Raw genomic sequence first — 12654 nt, 5'->3', positions numbered from 1 at the left:
CTACATAGTTCTCTAATGATGACGAACAGTATCCGCCCGGCCTCACAGACTATCACATCCAACCCTACTGCGCAGACTCCTCTTCGTCACGTGACCGGTCACACGGTTATGACGTCATTAAGGTCCTTTCCCCCTTGATGTCGGAAGTCGGGACTCGGAGGAAGAGTGAGGAGTCTTACCGGTAATGACAGTGAGTGCGGCGGGAGCGGGGAGGGCGGCGCAGCTACCAGCTGGCTCTCCGACGGGACCCGCTTCCCGTCATTTACAGCCGGCCGGTTGGTGAGCGGCACCTCACTAGTGGCTGCCCGGAGTGTGGTTAGGCTCGCTCACACCTGACTGAGTTCACTGTGTCACATGAGATTATTATTTTTCATGCGATCATGTGAATCCAATCCGTGAGTTCCGCATCCCGTGCAGCGCAGCCCGCGGACCCGTGGAGTCACTGCGCAGGTTGTTGGTCCTTGTGTACGCAAATACACGTGGGAACGGGGGGAAACGCATTTCGGGAACGCAAATCTGTGTATATGTGCGGACTGAGCGCCCGTGTGCCTGTTAGGCGACGCATTCCATGGAACACGACAAGATAGGCCATGCAGCGATATACATCACGTATCTGACGCCTCTCCAAAGAATGAGATTGGTATCTGCGTGAGATCCGCCGCTGCGCCCCGATCTGGTGTGAGGGTCACGGCTGTGTGCCGGCGGCTGAGGCTGCGCTCACATCAGGTCTGTCCAGGGTTACTGCTGCAGTATCTGAAGCCAAAACCAGGAGTGGATCCAAAGAAGACGACCTACCTGTCTTATATCCCTCCTTCCATGAGCCTCCCCTGGTTGGCTTCTACAAGCTGCATGTGCGATCGCACCCTTAGGCCTCATGCAAACTAAATCGCGGCTCCCGCGCCTGTCAGCAGGCGATCCGCTGCTCAATGTGCCCACAGATGTGTGGAGATTCCGCTCTTCATGCTCACCAGTGGTTTTTATTTGCGGCCGCTACGTGCCAAAATAAAGTCGCAGCGTGCTATATTCCCAGAGCGGATACACAGGGACGGATTCCATTGAAGTCAATACAAGCGGTCCCTGCCGCGGCACTACTGCAATGAGCATTGTGGAAGTGTCGCGGATCTGCGTCATCGCCTAGACGGCGGCGCGGGGAGATCTATACTGCGCCGGAGTGCTGGCGACACATCGGCAGTACAGAAGATTAATCTGATAGGTACACGATACATGTGAATTAACAGCATTCTTATGCATGCTATCAAGGGGAGATCCTTGCGTTTATTTGTATTTATTTATTTTTGCATGTGCGCAAAAAAATAAAACAAAAAACCTGCAATACCCAATGAAAAGTTTGCATATTTAACGGACCAAAACTGGATACGCCCGTGTGAATGAGCTCTTAGGCCACGTCCACACGGGGGGGATTCGCCATGCGTACCCTCCGCAATGATTATAGTAGCGGCAAAGTTGATAAGGTTTTCAAAATCTTGTCCACATGCTGCATAAACATCTGCATAAGGCCTCATGTCCACGGGGAAAATCAGGCCTGCTATGGATTCTCCATGGAGAATCTGCAGCGGGTCCCTCCTGCCCCGCGGACATGAGCGCTGAAAATAGCAATTACTCACCTCTCCGCACGCTCCGGATCTTCCCTTCGCCGCAGCTTCATCTTCTCTCCGTCGCGGCCCGATCTTCTTTCATCGACCCGGCGGATGTGCACAGCACGCCGGCTGCATGCGCCACCCAGAAGGAAAAAGATCCGGCCGCGACGGAGAGAAGATCAAGCTGCGAAGAAGGGAAGATCCGGAGCAGGTGAGTATATGCTGATTTTGGTCTCCCGCGGATCCGGACGGCTTCCATAGGCTTCAGTAGAAGCCTGCGGGAGCCGTCCCCGCGGGAGACCCGCATGAAAATAGAGCATGCTCCGGATTTTTTCATGCTCCATTTTTTTTCTAATTCACTTTTATTGACCATCCGCGGGTATTTATCTACCCGCAGGTGGTCAATGCATCCCTATGGGGTGCGGATCCACATGCAGGTGATCCACTGCGGATTTTAATTATCATTTTGCCCGTGGGAATGAGGCCTAAGGCCTCATGTCCACGGGGAAAATCAGGCCCACTACGGATTCTACATGTAGAATCTGCAGCGGGTCCCTTCTGCCCCGCGAACATGAGCGCTTAAAATAGGAATTTAAAAGACTTAACTCACCCGCAGGGGACTGGGAAGGTCTTCTCTTCCTCACGGCTGGATCTTCTTTTTCGGCCGGCGGATGAACTCGTCACGTCGCCGGCGTGCCGCGCGCATGCGCCGGGCACATCCGCCGGGCCGAAGCAAGAAAGATCCAGCCGTGAGGAAGAGAAGACCTTCCTGGTCCGCTGCTGGTGAGTTAATTCTTTTAAATTCCTATTTTAGGTCTTCCGCGGATCCGGACGGCTTCCATAGGCTTCAATAGAAGCCCGCGGGAGACCCGCACGAAAATGGAGCATGTCGCGTTTTTTTTCATGCTCCATTTTTTAAAAATTCCCTTTTATTGACCATCCGCGGGTATTTATCTACCCGCGGGTAGTCAATGCATCCCTATGGGGTGCGGATCCGCGTGCGGGAGAAGAGTTAAAATCCGCTGCGGATTTTAATTCTTCTTTTGCCCGCGGACATGAGGCCTAAAACTTGTGCAGAAACTGGCATGCGGTGCGGAACTTACATCTGCAGCATGTGGGTTGTAGCATCGGGTGCCCTTCAGAATCCAACCCCTTCTAATGAGGGGGATTCCGCACTAGAATCTACGCAATGAAATGTGCGCTATGGACGCGGCCTTCTAGGGGAATCTTCCAGATACTCCAGGACACAAACCTGGGGACTTATTTGTAAGCACATGTGGAAGCGTGAGCCCCATTCTTTTAAAGGAAGTCCTATCCATGCTTGCTCTATCGTTGCACCTTCCTTGGAACGCATCGCCCCTGCCGTGTGATGTGCGCCATTGAAATCATGGGAAGCACGCGATCCAGCGGCTGTGTGAGAGGCTCCATTGAAAACAATGGTATCCTGCGACAGCGCTCAGCGCTGTTAATACCGTCTGTGTGAGGGAGGCCGTGGTGTCTACACTATAAATGTACATTACTTATCATCTTTTACCCTTTTTTTGGTTTTCTGCTTTGTCTGTAAATGTTGTGGTTACCCAAAGGAAAAAGACAAAAAGGTAACTTGCAGCCTTGATGAAGTCCACTGAAATTTTTGTTGAAAACTTCAAGTATTTTCCTGCTGAGTCTTTAAATAGGTTTTTCCATCTGTTCTGATAGATGCCGATCCCGTCTCTAGGAACCAAACCTGTCTCCAGCACGGAGGTCCCCCGCTCCCCTGTCTGCATCATGGAGAGGTTGCTGCATGTGTGCGATTTTCACCATTCACTTCTATGGGAGTTAGCCAAGCAAGCTTCCCTGGCAGCCGTGACTCCCATAGAGGTGAATGCAGCCACCTCTTCATTTACTCTGCGCCTCACCAGGTAGATGCAGGTCCCACCTATCAGACCTTTATCCTGTGGACTATCTGGGATGGAAGCACCACTGACTATCTGAGTAGAATGGAGGAAGCGCCATCTACTAGCATCTCTAACCGTTATTTTTTCTCCGTCGCAGATTCATTAATGGAAGAGAATGTGGAACTAGCAATCATTATGATGGCCTGATCCTTTACCATGTAAGCTCTGGACTGTAATGATGGGCATACAGAGAACTGCTGCTGTTCATCTTTTAATCTACTTTGCTTTTGTTAACTTTTTTTTTTTTACTTCCATGTTACTAAAAATGCACAATTTCATTAGTCAGAACTCTTAGGATATGTTTACACGTGGCGGAAATTCTGCGGCATTTCCACATCCCAAACACAGCACTGGTGCGGATTGGGACTGGAAATCAGATGTATATCTGCAGCCAACTTCAGAAGGCACAGCGTTCACCTCCAAAGGATCGTCTGTCAGCGCTTCCTGTACGGAGCGCAGCGCCGCTGGTCACTTTCGCATCACCTGACCAGCGGCGCTGCACTCGGTGCAGGCTGCCATGCATCGGATGAGGGAAGCGCTGAACGCCAAAGACTCTGGAGGGGAACGCTGTGTCTTCTGAAATCGGCTATTTCCAGTCAAAATCTGCACAAATGGTGAGTATTTTGTCTCTGTTTAGGATGTGGAAATGCTTTGGGATTTCCTCTGCGGACATTCCACAGCATCACCGCCATGTGTAAACCTGCCCTAGGGCCACTCTCGCACGCCACTTTTTACTGCGATTAGCGTGGCATCCCAACACCGCCATTAATTTCAATGCAGCCTCACAGACCAGCGCTCCAATAAAGTGTTTCAAACACCACGATTTTCAAACACGGTCTGTTCTATACTTATACGTTTTTTTATCGCACCTCATTACGCATCACATGAGGCGGATGCTTTAAAAAACACTGTGACATGCATTCAAAAATGCAGCTCGACATCGCGGTACAATGCAGAGATTTGGAGTGTTTTCTGAACCCATGTGTGAGAGTGGCCTTAGGGTGTGTCTACACGTCGCTGATTCGCTGCGGATTTTAACACAGGTTTTGGTGCAGATTTCGCCCTTCCAATTTAATTCAATCCACAGCAAATTAGCGATGTGTAAGCATACCCCTAGGCTGGGTGCCCACGGGGCGGAATTTCCGTAGGACAGTATTCAAAGACACGGCATTTAGATTTTTATCGCAGTCTCCGCAGTCTCCGCTTGTGACCTGCGTCACAAGTTTTGAAGCTGCATTTCTGCAGTGGAAATCTCGCTGCATTTCCATGCAGTCCCACTGCAGTCATTCCGCGAGATTTCTGCAGGATTTGCGCCCCCTGTGAACCCAGCCTTATAGTTTATGCTTCACAGCTGTCCTTGATTGTTAGTACATACTGCAATTATAGTATCATCCAATAAAATATATGTCGGACAGTACCCAGTATATTCCAAGGTACACTCTACCATGGGAGAATGGACGATATTGTGGGAAATATGTTTTCACGTATGCGCAGTTTCCAATGCATATTAAATGAGCGCTGGGCTGCTCAGGCCAGTCTTAGACTATACAATTGTCCCACACCTGGGCTGCTATACAGGCGCTACAATGTGTTGGTGATGGACAATGTAACTAATGGGAGGATGGAGTGCTTGCTGCTTTTACTGCGGTGGGGTGAGGGTGCAGTTGGGACCGCCGGAGAGGTTGGGGGGGATTATTGTGGTGATGGTAACTAACATCAGAAAGGATTGAGGGAGCTGTGACTACTGCGTCATTTACTGGAGGGATAATATTATGAATACTATGAAGGGCGGCAAAAACAACCCCGAATGTAGTGTTTGCTGGAGTTTGGTGCTGATGCCTAGATCTACATCTCCCAGTGGGCAGACCTCCCATATATGGGATATACCAGGAGTGTCCTGTGTCTAGATTAAAAGAAAAATATATATGTTTATTACCTATTTTAGTGCTTAGTATATGATCACTGGGGGTCAACTGCTGGGAACTCCAGGGGGATTGAGAGCGGTGCGCCCTGAGTCTCCCTAGGGCCACATCAGCCTTCAAAGGGCCGATTGTAATTGTAAGGCTGGATTCAGACGAACGTATATCGGCTCGGTTTTCACGCCGAGCCGATATGTCGTACTCCTCTGCAGGGGGGGGAGGATGGAAGAGCCAGGAGCAGTGCTTTGAGCTCCCGCCCCCTCTCTGCCTCGTCTCCGCCCCTCTGCACTATTTGCAATGGGGAGAGGCGGGACGGGGGCGGGGCTAATTCTCGGCACTTGGCCACGCCTCCTTTCACTGCAAATAGAAAAGAAAAAAGGTTAAGAGGCGACCAAATAACCATGTATAAGTACATGAGGGGACAACACATGGATCTCTCCCGCGATCTGTTTACACCCAGGACCACGACGGTAACAAGAGGACATCCGCTACGATTAGAGGAAAGTAGGTTTCCTCACCAACATAGAAGGGGATTCCTTACAGTAAGAGCAGTTAGACTGTGGAACTCTCTACCGGAGGAAGTGGTGATGGCAAAATCGATAGAGGAGTTTAAGAGGGGACTAGATGTCTTTCTGGAGAAGAAGGATATTATAGGATACAAATATTAGGTGAAGTGTCAATCCGGGTATATAGGCAGGAAGGAACTATTAGGGGTTGATCCAGGGAACAGTCTGATTGCCATTAGGGAGTCGGGAAGGAATTTTTCCCCCAAAAGGGCTAATTGGCTTCTGGCCTTGGGGTTTTTTGCCTTCCTCTGGATCAACACAGTAGGATAGACAGGCTGGACTAGATGGACATTGTCTTCATTCGGCCTTACATACTATGTTACTATGTTACTATGTAATAGTGCAGAGGGGCAGAAAGGAGGCAGAGAGTGGGCGGGAGCTCAGTTCCTGCTCCTGGCTCTTCCATCTCATACTGACAACAGCACAGAGGGTGAGGGAACTTGCTGCACAGCTGGCGGGCCACATAAAATGAGGTGTCGGCCCTTGTTTGACATGTGTGCCCCAGTGTATGAAGCGGTGCTACATTCACTGCTCTGTTAGCCCCTTATGGTAGAGCTGAATAAAGCGGTGATCATGCATGCACACTGCTGTATGATCTTGTGGGTAGACATTAATCTACCATGACCATAGATGTGAGTTGGCATCCTCACAACAACCAGGCTGGCGCCACTCGCAATATCCAAAATGCCCCAGCCAATACTGCACATACCGGGAACCTAAAAAACTGATGGTGTGTGATATGCAAGAAATATGAAAGAAATATACGTATAACCATCAGAATATCTTTATTAACAACGGACACCGCTGAAGACACTTGTGTACAAAATCTTACATTGGGGCAAACCCCAGGATAAGTGTAGCACCCATACCCACTCCACTGCATTGTAATGTGCCTGATGAGATACAGGAGCCCCCCATAGGAGTAAATGCATGGAAATAACCTACATGTGACTGGATAACCCCCTAGTAAGTGTGCATGCCTCCGCTCTGACTATAGGGAGGTTGCTGTGCATGAAGTAACTGCCCCCACTGCCACAACGCTCTGTAGCTAAAGAATGACTTCTGTTTCCACTGCGGTTCTTGTTGGATTTTGGTAACACTTGTTTTCTTTTTTTTTTTTTATTCAACAGAAATTGAATGTACAGTGAATAAGATCATAGGAATAACAGTAAGTCTTAAAAACATTTATTAATAATAATCTTTATATAGTGCCAACATATTCCGCAGAGGAGAACAACCACGGTTACATGTAGTAATCAATTAATGGAAACAGTAGGGGTGCGGGTTCTGCTCCAACGAGCTTACAAACTACAGATAATGGGGTGATACAGAAGGTAAAGGGCTGGAGATGAGCACGGTATGGCGAGGTGGAGAGTGAGGGATGCTGTACACAGACAATGGTCAGACATTTAGCTGTCTGATGGCTGAATCGGTGTGACTGCAGGTTCCGGTTGATTACTGCAAGCAGGGATTGCAATCAGTAGGACAGGAATCATGTTATCAGGCGGAGTACAGACGGAGTATTTCATTAGCAGAGCGGAGGGCGCAGGCTGGGCTGTGAATTGAGATGAGGGAGGCACTGTAGGGCGACGCGGTGCTGTGAAGGGTTTTGTGGATGAGGGTAGTGAGTTTGAATTGAATTCTGTATTTAGCGGGCAGCCAGTGCAGTGACTGGCACAGGGCAGAGGTGTCCGAGTAGCAGCTGGACAGGAAGATGAGCCTGGCTGCCGCATTCAGGATGGACTGGAGAGGGTAGAGTCTGGTGCAGGGGAGGCCGATCAGCAACGAGTTGCAATAATCGAACTGAGAGTGGATGAGGGCAACAGTGAGCATTTTTAGCGTGTCCACAGTGAGAAAAGGGCGCATTCTTGCGATGTTCTTGAGGTGCAGCTGACATGTTCGGGCCAGAGATTGGATGTAGGGGGTAAAGGAGAGATCAGAGTCAAATATGACCCCAAGGCAGCGAGCATGTTGTCTGAGACTTATGGTGGCGCCACACACTGAGATGGAGATGTCAGGAGGAGGTCTGTTTTTGAGAGGTTCAGTTTTGGGTAGAGAGAGGACAGTGTTAGACAGCAGACAGACAGTGGAGTTCTGGAGGAAAGCTGCAGAGATGTCACGGGAAGGTGTATATCTGAGTGTCATCAGCATAGAGATGGTACTGAAAGCCAAATCTCCAAATGGTCTGTCCAGTGGGGGCTGTGTAGATGGAGAAGAGGAGGGGGCCGAGGACCAAGTTTTAGGGGACACCAACAGTGAGGAGGGGAGGTAGAGCCAGCAAAGCAGACACTGAATGAGCGGTGAGATAGGTGGGAGGAGAACCAGAAGAGGGCAGTGTCCTTTAGACCAATGGAGCGAATCATACTGAGGAGGTGTTTGTGGTCAACAGTGTCAAATGCTGCGGAGAGGTCGAGGAGGATCAGTAGGGAGTAGTCACCCCTTGATTTAGCCTTCAGTAGGTCGTTTGATACCTTAGTGAGGGCGGTTTTTGTCAAGTGTAAGGGTCAGAAGCTGGACTGTAGGGGGTCAAGAAGAGTTTTCTGAGAGTTTATAAGGTGGCAGTAGACCAGGCGTTCCAGTAACATAGTATGTTAGACTGAATGAAGACAATGTCCATCTAGTTCAGCCTGTTTTAACCTCCCCTTATTGGTCCAAAGGAAGGCAAAAAAAACAGCGACCAATTGGCTCCTTTGGAGGAAAAAATTCCTTCCTGACTCCATAATGGCAGCCAGAGTATTCCCTGGATCAACATTTGAGATAAACAACCCCACTGGTCACCTAATGTCTATATCCTGTAATATTATAGCACTCTAGAAAGGCATCTAGTCCGTCTTAAACTCCTCTATGGATTTTGCCATCACCACGTCCTAAGGGAGAGAGTTCCACAGTCTCGCTGCTCTTACAGTAAAGAACCCCCTTTGTTGGTGATGAAACCTCCTTTCCTGTAGACGTAGCGGATGCCCTCTTGTTACCATCACAGTCCTGGGTATAAACAGATCATGGTAGAGATCCTTGTATTGTGCCCTCATGTATTTATACATAGTTATTTGAAGATATAAGGGCAGGTTGGAGATGGGTTAATAGTTGGCAGCGTCAGCCGAGTCAAGAGTCGGTTTCTTTAGCATCTGATACAATTTACTGTAAAGCTGAACTTCATTTGCAAAACCGTATGTGTGTGTGTGTGTGTGTGTATATATATATATATATATATATATATATATATATATATACACACACACACACATGTTACTATATCCATGGTCCCCACCGGAGGGCAGCTCGGAGTATAGAAAGACTGCTGGGTGAATTATGACCGCACAATTTGACTAAAGGCCCTATTAGACAAAACTATTTTCGCTCAAAAATTGCTCAAAGCCATCTTTTGAGCGATAATCGTTGTATGTAACTGCACTGACATCGTGCAGTTTTCGTTAAGCCGTCGCTCATCGTTGTCTTTCAGCGTGCTCAAAGACGACCATGAGCCTTATCAGGGATTCACAGCAAGATACAGCTGATACTATTGCTTTAGCTGTATCCCGCTCCCTGATGACAGCTGGGTATGAAGCCGGGCGCCCCGTGCAGAAAACACCTGGATGCAGAAGACAAGCGGGGACACTCCGCTTGTCTTCTGCATCCTCTGCTCCGAGCGCTCGGCTGTATAACAGCTGGGTTCTCCGAGCCGAGAACTGCTGCATGTAGAAGACGAACAAGGCCACTTGTCTTCTGCATCCTCCGCTCGGAGTGCAAGGTGATCCCTCAACGTTTGAGCGATCACCTTGCTCTATAAGGAACACAACGATTATTGCTCGAAAATCGCTTAAAAGATTTTTTGAACGATAATCGTTGTCTAAGCCAGGCTTAAGGCGAGGCTCACACGACAGTATAGTAAAACGCTGTGTAAAAATCGCAGCGTAGGGAACTGCGTATTGACATGTTTTTACTTGCAAATGCACACTGTGTCCTGCACTAGCTTTCTGTTTTTTTGTTTGTTTTTTTTTTTTCAATTTCCTTCTCATGTATCCTAACATGTATAAAAAAAAAAACCACACATATGCAATGTAATTTCGGATGCATTTCGTCTTGAACACACCCATAGAGAACCAAAAGGCTATTGTGCTCGTAATACACAATAAAAATACAACATGCTGCTTCTTTTTTACGTCCGTTATAAATATACGCAAATGTGAGTGGAACGTTGAAAATCAATGCACTTTCGTTGATGCCGTTTATCGCATATTATGCACACGTAATATGCAATGCAAATCTGTTGATTTGAGCCCGGCCTAATGTGTTATGCCCGGCACAGGTTTTAGAGTTGTCCCACATTCTCCCTTCTGCCTCCCGGCCCGTCAATCATGTGACCGCTGGGTGCCACCTGACCCCAGCGGTCACATGATCACCGAGCTGGGAGGCAGAAGGGAGAATGTGGAAGACGCCGGACAGGTAAACAGGTCCCCCCACGGTGCAGTGAGCACCTGCACCCTCCTGAACTCTGTCAGTTCAGGAGGGTGCAGGGAAAATGTATTTTTTCTCATCCATTCTCCCCAGCTCCAAATAAATTGGAGCTGGGGAGAATGGATGGAGAAAAAATGAATGGATTGGAAAGAGCTAAACATATATTTTAAACATTATAGCGATTTATTTTTCACATCATTATCTATATTAATAAATAATCCTGAAATCTCCTCTTAAGGCCCTTTTTACACAGGCTGACAGTCTTGTAAACGACTGCACGAGTGCTGATGTCACCGCTAAAGTCGTTAGCGTTCGTGCAGAGCATTTACACTGAAAGACTTCTTGTCCACTGCTCACTCAGCGCTCCACCTCCTATGGGAAGCGGGGAGCATTTACATGGGATGAGAAGCCTAAATAACTGCAAATGACAAGTGAGCAGTTATTTTTGTGGGGGGGGGGTTTGCATTCACACTGAATGGTTATTGCTCAAATTTGCTTGTTTTAACAGTAGGCAAGTATCCTGTATCCATGTGCTGCTGTAAAGCTGATCTATGAATGCTGTGAATAGAGCTGGGCAGCTGCTCAGGCGAGATGCCTGCCCCGTAATCATGTACAGAAAACAGACTTCTATGTGCAGTAACTGTAACTTGATCTCTCAGTGAGCTGATAATTTGTCTCTTCTCTTCCTCCTGGGTACAGTTTATAAGTGACTTGACTGAGTAGTGCAGGAGAGGAGTCTCATAAGCAATAACACGATATGTTACAAAGTTTCTTGTTCTATTCATTTATGGAGAGTTGTTTAGAATTGGAGGTGCGCTTCAATTAGTAAAAAAAATATATATATATGTGATAAATTCCCTGCAACATAATGTGTTTTCTCTGTAATTGAAGTGGAGTATAGGAAAGAGCAAATGTGGAGCGATGGTAGATATGAATATGAACGGCTACCAAGGCATAGGCTCCCACCCCGTGAGACCCCTCCTGATGTAAGTACCTCATATTTACTGTTCTGGAGATGCCATGCTTCAGTAGAAACTGTCACAGATGTTCTCCTTTATACCCAATCTTACACATAGCAGGTAGATGTTACAGAAATCAGTATGACAGGTATGTACCTCTATCATTCTGTGCATTTGCCGAATTTCTAGAGGATCATTGGCGTACATTTACACCAGTCAGAGTTCGTCTGGTCGGACTAGTCTTTTTACACATCGTTGGCTCGTTCTAACGAGAAATCGTTCAGTTGTTCCCATTTACTGTGTAAGTAAATGAGAACGACCGAACAATCCCTATTTAAACCGAACGATTAGTGAATAAGCCAACGACTATTTGTATGCCTGCACAAAATGAGCAATGAATGAAAACTTTTGATCGTTGGCCCCCTTTACACTCAACGATTCATTTGTTTTTGCTCATTTGAACGCTTTTCTAAACGATAATCATTAGGGAAAAAGGGCTTTTAGGAAGAGCTGTCTGCCATGCCTACCAAGGCACTATGTACCGTAGCTCACGGGTAAGCTTGTTTTGTATATCGTGACACCTTGGCTTGAGAACGCAGAAACTGAACTGCTCACGCATGTACATATCTTCTTGGGGAAACTGAAAGGGAATAGCCATTTACATTGGTCTGATAAACACATTTCACTATATATTATAATACAAATACAATTTTAGATGTTAACATGATTTAAAATTTCCTTCTGTATGTACAGGGAGAATACCACAGAGTGGTAAGCATGGTCAGGAGACCAGAAGATGAAGCTTATCACCGTTATGAAGAGTACAGTGATCCAGAGTACAGGGACTATGATGATCCTCGTGCATATGAAAGACGAAGTGGACCATATAGAGGGGTATGCATTTGTATGTTCTGTGCCCATATAGCAGATGCAAATATTGATCAGTGCAAACATTCATGATGTTTTATCTATTTTACTACTTTACTCTAGGAAGACCCAGTATATAGGTGGGGGGGAAGAGGAGAGCCACCCATGAGTCGGCACCCAGACTACAGGTAACTCTGCTTGTTCCTCAGTGCAAGTTTTCTATACTTGACTTCTATTTTTTTTACTTCCTAGTTTAGCTTTCCTCTCCAGATCCTAGCGGGGCACGTTAGGAACATCTGCTAGACCCATCCCTATAAAGGGGGAAATGCATTTTAGCATCTAAGAGTTGCAGC

The 12654-nt window shown here is 47.4% G+C and overlaps 1 protein-coding gene across 5 annotated transcripts in view; it reads left to right on the top strand.

Annotated features, from left to right (window-relative positions):
• The first annotated feature begins 62 nt into the window (after positions 1–62).
• Positions 63–12654, top strand: part of PPHLN1 (periphilin 1) — a 72149-nt gene continuing 59557 nt past the window's right edge. Inside the window, exons 1-6 of one of the 5 annotated variants that reach the window (XM_066591735.1) lie at positions 63–181; positions 3633–3693; positions 7151–7188; positions 11367–11461; positions 12188–12328; positions 12425–12489. In XM_066591735.1, the coding sequence (XP_066447832.1) occupies position 7188; positions 11367–11461; positions 12188–12328; positions 12425–12489 (302 nt within the window). In that variant the 5' untranslated portion in view covers positions 63–181; positions 3633–3693; positions 7151–7187. Of the gene's footprint in view, positions 191–3632; positions 3694–7150; positions 7189–11366; positions 11462–12187; positions 12329–12424; positions 12490–12654 lie in introns of all 5 variants that reach the window. The other 4 variants (XM_066591736.1, XM_066591738.1, XM_066591737.1 and 1 more) reach the window with 4 other exon arrangements.

This window comes from Eleutherodactylus coqui, chromosome 2, assembly GCF_035609145.1.
Source record: "Eleutherodactylus coqui strain aEleCoq1 chromosome 2, aEleCoq1.hap1, whole genome shotgun sequence".
In the NCBI taxonomy this organism is placed as follows: Eukaryota; Metazoa; Chordata; class Amphibia; order Anura; family Eleutherodactylidae; genus Eleutherodactylus; species Eleutherodactylus coqui.
This window is presented reverse-complemented; position numbering and strand designations above follow the sequence as displayed.